This window comes from Erigeron canadensis, chromosome 4, assembly GCF_010389155.1.
Source record: "Erigeron canadensis isolate Cc75 chromosome 4, C_canadensis_v1, whole genome shotgun sequence".
Lineage (NCBI taxonomy): Eukaryota > Viridiplantae > Streptophyta > Magnoliopsida > Asterales > Asteraceae > Erigeron > Erigeron canadensis.
Genome location: NC_057764.1, coordinates 90,079 through 101,942, shown reverse-complemented (window position 1 = coordinate 101,942; position 11,864 = coordinate 90,079). Strand labels below are relative to the sequence as shown.

The 11,864-nt window shown below is 34.4% G+C and overlaps 1 protein-coding gene across 2 annotated transcripts; it reads right to left on the bottom strand.

Moving 5' to 3' along the window:
• Positions 1 to 743: 743 nt before the first annotated feature.
• LOC122595637 (methyl-CpG-binding domain protein 4-like) lies at positions 744 to 5,527 on the bottom strand. 2 transcript variants are annotated; one of them, XM_043768044.1, is made up of 7 exons: positions 5,404 to 5,527; positions 3,793 to 3,909; positions 3,413 to 3,529; positions 3,071 to 3,187; positions 2,038 to 2,640; positions 1,097 to 1,293; positions 744 to 993 (listed from the first exon to the last, which is right to left on the bottom strand). In XM_043768044.1, exons 2-7 carry the CDS (start codon positions 3,907 to 3,909, stop codon positions 864 to 866), a joined length of 1,281 nt encoding a protein of 426 aa, XP_043623979.1. In that variant the 5' UTR covers positions 5,404 to 5,527; the 3' UTR covers positions 744 to 863. The 2 variants fall into 2 exon arrangements, with proteins under 2 accessions (XP_043623979.1, XP_043623978.1); XM_043768043.1 differs by having other exon boundaries at positions 2,038 to 2,643; positions 5,404 to 5,526.
• Between the last annotated feature and the right edge of the window lie 6,337 nt (positions 5,528 to 11,864).

Genomic DNA, 11,864 nt, shown 5'->3' with positions numbered 1-11,864 from the left:
ATATAACATTATAAAGCACTCTATTTTTTTTTTTACTAAGTTGTTAGATAACCTTAAAATATCATCTTTTTAATTCATTATTTTAAAGATCTTTTCCGCCCCTACTGTACCTCCACATCACGCGAGCATATGGCTAGGATATATAGATGCACCTACATCCACATACTTTTTCCTCCCATCAACTTATATTGTACGTGTGCTAATAAAAGTATTGCTGCCCTTCTTTGTCATAAACGCTTCTTTCGCATCATCCATTGTGATACCTAAGATAACCCAACCTGAGTCTAAATCAAAATCTGATTGGATCGAACTGTACATCTAAGAGCAAGAAGAAGAAATGGCTGAGGTTTCCAAGGCATTACTCAAGTGCAACACAAGCATATGTCATAGATATTCAATTCCTTGGTTGATCACTTGAATAGATTATGGAGTAAACCTTTAACCCTGGGTCAAAACATTGTCGGGCTCATCTATAGCACGCCTAGCTAAGAATAATGGAAGTGTAACCAGGAGGGGCCCCAGAAATTAAAGATGTCTGAGCCAATGGAGACTCACCAGTACCAAGAGGGCCCCAGAAATTAACGTATTATTTGTTTAGGCTCGGCAACATTAGTATAAGAATTTAGGTGGTGTGTGCCTACCGTCTTATACACTTCCCTCTAAATCTTATGTAACTATATCCATCATCAAATAACAAAAGCACATTATATGATAAATTAATAATTAATTTTGAGATGAAAACATAAGATTAGTCTTTGACTATACCATTTAGGCCAAAACTTAACATTCTACACTTCCCAAAATCTAACACATAATAGCGAAGAGTACTTGAATGACAGCAATTAGACTCGGTATCTTATATGCTAAGAAGGTGAGTGCAATAAATTCCTTTTACCACGAAGAAAATTCCAATACTTTACAAGCATATGATCTTTGGGTCTTACACGATTCCAGTGCCCTGTAACAAATATTGCATATGCGTCTGCTGCATACCTGCAAATACATCCCATTCACAATTATCAAAATCATAAATATAGACGAAATAAAAAGTATGAGAGAGGAAAAAAAGAGGGACTGAATTGAAGGATTAACTTACTTGCCAATGCCAAAGAGTTGAGTAACATGTGTCCAGTTATCTTCTATATATTGTTTAGAATATATGCTAACCGTCCTCGCCCTTATTTTCTGTAATCCAAGTGGTGTTATAACCTTTCTAATCATCTTTTCTGGAACCTGTGCAGCAGTCTTTGCATCTGGGCATAGACTAAAAAAATCTGATATCGCTCTTTTAACCTGAACCATTAACAAGTTAAAATCATTAAGGTCCCTTCAATTACTTGTGAAATTTAAACGGCTTTGGAAATCTGCCCTTGTTTGCGTCTTCTTACAAAGTGTTGACTTAATTTTCTCTTTTACAAGTACTAACAAAATATTAACTTGTTACTAACGTGAAAAGCTGGTTACCTGTGCAACTACCTACTAAAAGGTAAGATCACATCAATAGATAGACGCAGCCAAACAAAAATTATAAAAAACAAAACCCTATTTAAAAAATCACTGTAGTGAAACCTGCTTAAGTTTGCAAAAACATGGAATATTAATGTTATTATACCTAGCAAGATTAAAAACAGCCAAATGCAGTATTTTCTTGGGAAAAAAGTTTGACCTACTACAAGCTACATATGTGATGAAGCACAAAGTTAAATCTGATAATTAGCTAGGGAAACGTTATTACAGAAGTAATGAGCCAACATAAAACTATAAAAGTATTCAATATTTTGTATCACTCACTGAACAAGAAAACCACATTGAGTGGTGAGTTTCTATAGCACAAGAACGGACCAATAAAAGCAAAATGTTAACTAAACAAAAAAAAAAAAAATTCAAGCAACTAAGATCATGCGTAGATTTGAACTTCGATAACCTATGCATGACAAGGACTTAAATGCCATTGTCAATGCATTATCAAAAGCAGTAACAAAGTATATGTGTAACGTAAAGAAAAAAACGAAGAGAAGCTTGCTCAAGAGAACAAACCTGCAAACCCTGTGTTTTATTTAGAAGTATGCATAAAGCCATAACCCTCCAAGGATCATGGATATGATCTTCCTGAATGAGATTATAATCGGATCGCGGAGGTTTCCATGTGATGTCTGGAGTCTTCTTTTTGTAAGCCTCATCTCGCCTTTGGGAAGCAGTTAGGTAGGTTTTTTCGGGAACAAACTTCTTAAGTTGCTTTTGATTTTCTGAATTTTGGTGCATTGTTGATTTTCTTGTCCCTTTAAATTCGAACTCAGCAAACGGGTTATCATGTTTAGACATGGCCTCTGAGTCTAGATTGTTTGTCTTGTTACCCTTAACAACGTTACCTTCATCATCGCCTTTACAAAATTCATGATTTTCTCCCCTATGACCATTGTTTATGGCATCAAGTATAACTTTCTTTTTCTTCTTATGTTTGTTAGTAGGATGGGAGTCCTGGTTGTCATTGTTATGAGAAATCATTGTCTCTAAACCACGTTTTCTATTTTCGATTTTGGTTTTGCTTTTGGCATCCACATTATTTACCCCAACCTCGTTTGTTGTGCTTTGTGGTTTGCTGGTTTTGATCATGTCCTTTTTATGCACTCCAATATTGTTCTTCTGATTTTGTCACAAAAACAAAAAGATTACATACATGAGGTAATAGACAAGAACAATATGAAACCATTAAGATATGTGTACAAACTAGAAGAATCACAAATATCGAACGATTTAATCCATTAAAATAAGTAGTATGGTAACTATAAATAAGGGTAAATGCCTAAAATAGTAAATTAATAATTTTTTCCTCCTTAATTTCGCCACAATAAAAAGGGTCACTATTCAATTTGAAACAGTTAAGGAAAAAAAATCATCACCACCATAAAGCACCACACCGGCACACCAGTTTCCCCTTATTTGTTTCAAATTAATTGGGGCTCGAGTTATAAAATTAGAGTCACCTTATATTGATAAAACATGAATGTAATTGCCCTTTTGTATATTTGTGTGGTTTATGATGTATAATAAAACAATGTAAGTATAATACCTGCGGTGGATTGAGTGATTTGTTCCTTGTTTGTGTGACATGACACGTGCTGCTGATTGCAGGAAGAGCGAGGACATACATCAGCTTCTCCTTCTTACACTTGCTGCTTAAGTTCATCTTGGAAAATTGAAATAAGAATACCTCTTGTTAATTTATATTTATATTAACCAGAACAATTTTAAATAAGTTTACATTTGAAGTGTGATAAAATCGGTTCCTTATTTGTTTCAAAGTGATTGATGACTAATGTTATCCTCGTGAATTATAAGTCAGCCTGTATTGATTAAAAAAAGGGAATTTAATTGCCTTATTAAATAAAAAAATAGGTAGAAAGATCATTACCTGCTCGAAATTGAGTGATTTGTTCCTTGTTTGTGTGACATGGCACGTGCTGCTAATTGCAGAAAGAGCGAGGACATACATCGCCTTCTCCTTCTTACACTTGTTACTTAGGTCCATCTTTGCAAAACGAAATGAAAATACCTCTTGTTATTTATATTTACATATATTAACTAATCAACCTAGACAGTTTAAGGACTTTAAAGTGTGATAAACACCGGTTCCTTATTTGTTTCAAACTGATTACTGGCTCATGTTATCATCATGAATTAAAGTCACCAACTCACCATTCATTGATCTAAATAAAAAAGGAAATTAATTGCCCTTTGTCAATTTGTACCATATATAATGTAAAATAAAAAAAAATGTAGAAGGATTATTACCGGTTGGGGGTTAAGTAATTTCTTCCTTGTTTGTGTGACATTGGACGTGCTGCTGATTGCAGGAATAGCAAGGACACACATCAGCTTCTCCTTCTTACTCTTGCTACTTGAGTTCATCTTGGGAAAATGTAATGAAATACCCCTTGTTATTAATTATTTATCTATATCTATTTCTATACTACCTTATAAAGCATTTGACTTCATCCCATTTTTAATAAAAGAACTTGATTTACCTAAACTATTTCTCTCCTTTATTTAATAATTTGAATATTTCCACTTAATATACCAATAATACCTTTAATGAATTATTATTTAAACATACATCCCTCAACCCTTAAGATAACTAGATCATCTTCTTTCACATCAAATATTTTTACATTAATAACCAACCCGCCACCATCACCCATCGCCGCCACCACCATACCGCCGTATCGCGCGGGCATGTGACTAGTACTAGCTAATCAACCCAAACACTTTTAAATAAGTACATTTGAAGTGTGATAATCATCAGAAGTCTAAAATATATCAACCTAGGTCCTAGGGACAACGATAAAAAATTTTTTTACAAATGGGCAAATTTAAAAGTCGCTTGTCATACTTACAAGTTGTTACCGACACTAGTTGTAACACCCATATTTAAAATTACTAGTTTTTTATAAATATAAACAACACGTGTCAGACAAAGTTTATCAATGATAATGTAGTCAATCATAACTCGAGTTGACTAATAAATGTTTCAATTGATGTTACCAGCTCATCTCATATACATTAATTAATGCAAGAAACTCGAAATATATATTATTTATGAAAGAATTAGCTTGTATAAATCTTTCCTACACAATTATTATGATTATTATTACTACTTATTTGTGATAAATATATAATGATAATTAAAAAGAAATTAAATTTTTCACATATAGATACACTATTAATTTACTATACACTTACACACTTACTAAACAAAGAAACCTTTTTCTTCAACTTTTTTATTCTTTCAGTTAAAAATCAAAACAAGTCAAGATTTTTACTCTCACAATTGAGAGATCTATCTCAAAACTAATGATTCGAAGACCAGTGACTTGCAAAGAATATACTTTTGACAACGAATGTAACATTTGTATGTATTTTTTATATATTCTTTTAGAGAGACAAAATTACAAATATATTACTCAATTTTTAAAAAATTATGTTGTACCAAAATTGAAGGGGGCACCTGCCCACACTGCCGCCCTAACTCTGTCCCTGCCTATAGCTACAAATAATAATAGTAAATAATAAAATTTATCCGAATAATGGAATAACACATATAAATCGATTAGTTAGAACTAAAAGTGGATTACAATTGTATGAAAAATAATACAGAACTCGGATTAGTATAAACCAACACCCAACCACGGGGAAGATTACTGGAATTTATTTATATAAAAAAAAAAATAATTAAACAAAAAAGTCTTAGACATTCATAACTAAGAGGAAGGTAAGTAAGAACGATGGTGGTTTCATTATTAAACAATTTCTATATAGAACATTCTTCAATCAATATGAAAAGCACAAAATATTAAATTACAAAATTAAAATATCATAAAATAGAAATAGCATAAACAAACTAACCTTATCGATGATGATTCTAATTCGATTCAAATAATAAGAGGGAGCGACGTCGGTTGGGAAGGAAGGGTTTATTGAGAAAAATACATTTTTTTTGGAAATGCTTGAAGAATGAAGAGTGGGATATGTGCACAGAACCTAAATTAATATTTATTATTATTATTTTTTTATTATTATCGTTATTAATATCTTCATCAAATTCTTTATATTTTAAATTTTTTATTACTATAATATCACTTAGATATCAGATATTAATAAGATTTACAAGAAATTAGTGGGAACCCGAGATACTGGGCTCCCACTTCTCTGTCTATAGCAAAACTAATCATATCATATATATGTGCAGCAGCACGCGCTCCGATGTCTTGAGGCACTAAGAACTTTCGGATTCGCTTGAGCAGAGTCACCGCATCCTTTTCAAGTTCTCCAAAGGAAGAAAAAAAGAAGGGGATAAAACCATATCCAATACCTACACACTTAGCCTTATACTTATATCGTTTACGTTGTGCAACCTTAATCACTGCACGACCCGACGCAAAGTTAACTATACCGGTTTACGTCAAGGGCGATGACCCTGTCAAATCGATGCATATATCAAGTCCTCCATCCCATGAGTAAAACAATATATCGGTTGGGCGTAAAGGGTTGTCTCTTTCACTGGTAAGCTCAATGTCCACTTCTTTATGAGTTGAGACCCCGACCTAGAATATGGATTGGGTAAAAGATGTAATTAAACAAATATATGGGGACCTAGGTTACAATTTTTGTAAACTTGATAAAACTCCCAACCTAACTCCCTTAATCATTTTTCTCCATTATTCTTGAACTTTCAACTGTGTGTGAAATGTTGAATCCGAAAATCAAAAAAAAAAAAAAATAGAAGAAAACTGAAACGACTCGACTCAATTTAAGAAATATCCAAATTTTATTTTTATTTTACAAGATTAGAAGATTTAAGAAAGTTTAATGGAAGAAATTGGAAGGAAATATGTAGGTGATAGTATGAGTCATTCAATCAAGTGGCTGGACTATCTATCCATAAGCCACGTTTTATTTCAATTTTAATGGATGTTATACCCGCTAGTCACTAAAGTTTAAACTAAATTAACCCCTTATCTCAAAACAAAATACTAGAAATTTAATTTAATCTCAAAATTATGATAAGGGTTAATTTCTTGTTACCTTAAAATATTGGGGTGTTACAATTCTCCCCCATTCAAAACGGATCACGTCCCCGTGATCCAAGTCATATGTAAAGACGGATAATACACCAACATATCATAGTGTCGAATTGTTTCTTGGGTGTTTTAGAAAGTTTAGTAATAAAATCCATAGTCAAGTGTTCCCACTTCCATTGTGGAATTTCAAGCGGTTGAAGCTTTCCATACGGTGTAATCTTTAAATTTATGTTCTTAATATGTTTTTCTCTACGATTTGTGTGGGAAATAAGGTGTAAAAGGTAGATTAAATAGATATAACAATATGCATATGTATAGAAAAATGGGGGAAAAAGGAAGATTTACAAAGGAGATGGAAGGGGTATATATACTACTAGCTAATTTTCACTAACACCCCTTCCATACTTGGATAATTACAATTCAACAACATTAATTTATAATTAACATACGGCTTTTGATGCTCCGTCTTAACTTGTAAATAAGTCAAACATTTTTCCACATACTTAACTATATTACGCTTCATACCCGGCCACCAATAGTCAACTTTTAAATCGTGATACATTTTCACCGCGCCGGGATGAATAAAGTATTTGGATGTATATGCTTCATCAAGGAGAACTTCTTTCAAAGTACATGAAAATGGGATCCAAATTCGTCCATAACGAACCGTAAGACCACGAGAGTCTTTAGAGAAAATTTTCACTTGACCCTTAATTCTCTCCTGTTTAGAGTCACGTTGCAAAGCTTCTTTTTTAGCTTCCTTTATGCGCTCCATGAAATCATTGGTAATCATTACCCACAAGGGTGAAACACGAATAGAGTAATGAGAGGTTTTTCGACTTAAAGCGTCGGCCACAACATTGGCTTTTCCGGGATGATACAAAATTTCACAATCATAGTCTTTCAACAAATCTAACCACCTTCGTTGACGATTATTAAGATCACGTTGTTCGAAGAAATATTTAAGACTTTTATGATCGGAATAAATGGTAAATTTAACACTATAAAGATAATGACGCCAAATTTTCAAAGCAAAAACAATCGCAACAAGTTCCAAATCATGAACAGGATAAGACTTCTCATGAAGTTTTAATTGTCTTGATGCATAAGCAATGACTCGCCCCTTTTGCATAAGGACATAACCAAGACCATTAAACGAGGCATCACAATATACCGAGAAGTCTTCAACACCATCCAGTAGGGTAAGAACGGGCGCTTGACTCAACTTCTTTTTTAGAGTTTGGAATGCATTTTCTTGTTTATTCTTCCATTCAAACTTCTCGTTCTTTCGAGTCAATTTAGTAAGAGGCGAGGCAATCTTAGAAAAGTCTTGAATAAAACGGCGGTAATAACCCACCAAGCCAAGAAAACTACGAATTTCTGTCGGGGATTTAGGAGATTCCCACTTCATGATTACACTAATTTTCGCAGGATCAACTTTAATTCCATCCCTATTGACAACATGTCCAAGGAATTGAACTTCACGTAACCACAACTCACATTTAGAAAATTTGGCATACAACTTCTCTTGACGAAGTGTTTCAAGAATTTTGCGAAGATGCTTTTCATGATCGGATACACACTTTGAATAAATCAAAATATCATCAATGAAGACAATAACGGATTTATCAAGGAAAGGACGACAAACCCGATTCATAAGATCTATAAAAGCCGCAGGAGCATTTGTCAAACCAAAAGGCATGACTAAGAATTCGTAATGACCATAACGGGTCCTGAATGCGGTTTTAGGAAAGTCTTCTTTACAAATTTTAAGTTGGTGGTAACCCGAACGAAGATCAATTTTTGAAAAATACGATGCTCCTTGAAGTTGATCAAAAAGATCGTCAATACGAGGCAAATGATACTTATTCTTGATGGTGATTTTATTAAGCTCACGATAATCAATGCACATCCGCAAACTACCATCTTTCTTTTTAACGAACAAAACGGGAGCACCCCAAGGGGAACTACTTGGGCGTATAAAGCCTTTATTAAGAAGTTCTTGGAGTTGTTCCATCATTTCTCGCATTTCAGTTGGAGCAAGACGATATGGAGTTTTTGCAACAGGTGTAGCATCCGAAGTAAGGTCAATCTTGAAATCTATTTGTCTATCAGGAGGAAGACCAGGTAAGTCATCAGATTAAACATCGACAAATTCATTAACAATAGGAATTTCGGATATCGATTTAGATTCCTTATCGGAATCAAGAACATGAGCAAGAAAAGCCTTGCATCCGTGAAAGATAAGTCGGCGAGCTCGAGCATAAGTACACAGAGGTAAAGAGTCTTGATTTCTTTTGCCATAAATCACTAAATCTTTGCCATTAGGAGTCTTGAGACGAACACTCTTATCGGTACAATAAATACTCGCCTTATGACGACCAAGCCAATCCATGGCAAAAATCACATCAAATTCACCCAAACCCATAGGAATAAGGTTAGCTTTAAAATTTTCGAAATTTATGGTTAGGCTACAATCTATGTACACATTTTTAATCACATAGGTTTGATCACCCGCCACTTCCACTAACAACGGAGGTTTAAGCAATGATAATTGTAAGGGAATATTTTTAGTAAATCGAGTAGCTACAAAGGAACGATTTGCTCCGGAATCAAATAAAATTTTAGCGGGAGTGTCATGAACTAGGAAGGTACCTGACACAACATCGGTTGATTCTTTTGTTTCCATCACCGAGATTTGAAATGATCTTCCCCTAGGAGTCCCCACTTGTTTCGCCAACTTTCTTTCATTTTCCTTTCTTGTTTCATCTTGTCTCTCCTCCTCCGACAACACTGGACAAGCACTCTTCATATGCCCTTCATTGAAACAATTAAAGCACACGGTAGGCTTTCTCAGAGCAAATTTACAATCACGACTAATGTGACCCGGTTGGCCATAATTAAAGCATCCCTTCTTAGGAGGTAAACGACAAACCCCATAATGATGTTTTCCACAATTATTACATGTAGGAGCAATTCTCCTAGAAGAGTTACTCCCCGAGCTTCCACTTGGTCGGAAATTTTTGTTTGGTGAATCACTTTGCTCCACCTTCCTCTTTGAGGAGTCTTCATCCGGCATGCCCTATTCTACCTCATGCCATCTTTTCACATCAACCAATTGATTGAAAGATTCAACTTGAAGAAGAGTGATCTTTTCTCTAATGTTCTTGCGGAGTTTCCGGTAGAAATGTTCTTTCAACAACTTATCATCTTTCAAATACTCGGGACAAAACTGTGCTTTATCGAGAAACCGCACACGGAATTCATTCACATTCAACGAACCTTGAGAATCATTCATGAACTCACTTCTAAGCTTAGTCACATCGAACTCGGATCGAAATTCCTTGAAGAAAGCCGCTTTAAAATCCGCCCAATCCATCTTCACCATCGCATCTTCTCCTTTTGTCACAATTTGGCTATCCCACCACAATTTAGCCTTATCCCTTAGCATACTCGACCCTTACAAAGTCTTGTCTTCGGGTGGAGTCTTTGTGATGCGGAAAGCCCCTTCAATTTCATATACCCACTTGGTGCTCACAATAGGATCAGGGTCCCCATTGTATTTGGGAGGTTTAGCAATAGTGAAGTTCTTAAGATCATAAGGGTTCTCATTCGTTTGCTTCGGTTGATTTTCAAGATATTGAGTTTCCGGTACTTTTTCTTTAGGGAAACGCTTATCAAACTCTTCTTGCATCGACAATGCTACTTCCTCCTTTATCTTGTTAGCAATGTGATCACTCATTGCTCCTTCCAAGGTTTCGTTCAATTTTTTGACAATGAACGGAGAGAAGTTTTCTAAAGCCTTGCCTATTTGTTCGCATATGAAATCACGGGTTATATCTTCCCGTTCAACAAATACTTCATTCACTATGCTTTTGTTCCGATCTTGACTTGATCCATCTTCGCCTTGAGATGAATCCATACTACAAATTTCAAGAAACTTATAAATATAACTCATAATTCATAACTTAGTCTCTATTACCCAAAACAGTCACATTTGATCATTTCCATATTTAGTAAGTTCAATTTAGAACCTAATAGTTTATGACCGGTAATAGGTCGGCTCTATTATGATCATAAACTATTTTATTTTAAATCAAGCTTACTAACTACTTCAATTCTCAAATATGAACAACACAAGTCACCTAAGGTCAAAGTCCATTCCTATGGTTCAAGTCTAGGCATCCTACCCGTGAAGATTGTAAGTCCTAACTCAAGAGATGGTACTAACTGAAGACACCTCTATGTCAATGGTGAGAGTTCTTTGCAATATAAACACTGAACTGGAGACGACCAGTTACAGTGATTGTATACCAAGTCCTTGAATAGATTACTTAGCAGATGACAAAAGTAAAGACAATGCAATAAGTAAATAAAACAAAGTAAAATGGTGAGACCAAGTTGTAATTTTCAAATGTATTTTATTTATTGATGCTAAATAAAATACAAGGTTGTTGCGGAACCAAGATAATACACAAATGTAAATATCCTAACAACCTATGAAATACAAATGATCTATACTCGGAAATTCTCTTTAACAATCGAAACATTTAAAGTTGTGAAGTGTTCCTTTTTACGATTGAGAGAATATTGCACAAGTACACCAAGAATATTGCAAAAGTCTGAATATACAAAGTTATATTCTTGTTGTGCAAAGACCTCTATTTATAGACAAAGTTGGCATTGGGAATCCAACTTTGTTGTATAAATATGGTTGACAGCATTTAAGGAAACTAAGTGAGTTCCTTTGAAATGCTTGATAAGGTAAGTCAAGACATTACTTTATCTAACCTACTTTATGCACTTTTGTACTTTAATCATAGACAAATGATATTGTCTGTATAAAGCTGCATAAAGCAAAAAGGTCTTCCTCGTAAACAGTGTAAAGCATTGTAAAGGCTTTAAACTGATATTCTCCAGTTTCAATCTGAGTAGAATGCCAACTGGGCTCCGCTGCCATTGTCATTCTCTATCTTCCATTTATTGTCTTCGACGTCAATTGGAATGTCTTCAGTTCTGATCAAATCTCAACTGGAGGAAGTCTTTAGTTGCATTAACTGTACGTTGCAACTGGACTTCAATATATTTCTGGACAAATCTTCTGGTCTCAAGATGCAACTAGAGACTGGCCAGTTTGGACGAAACTGGTTCTAACAAATTCCCCCTATTTGTCCTGAAATATTGCCAAGTTTGTTCAAGTTTTTTTGTAACTATACAAGTATGAACTTGAAAGATTTGAATGACTAAATCTAATCTAAGTTTCCAAGGCATTTTTATAGATCATCA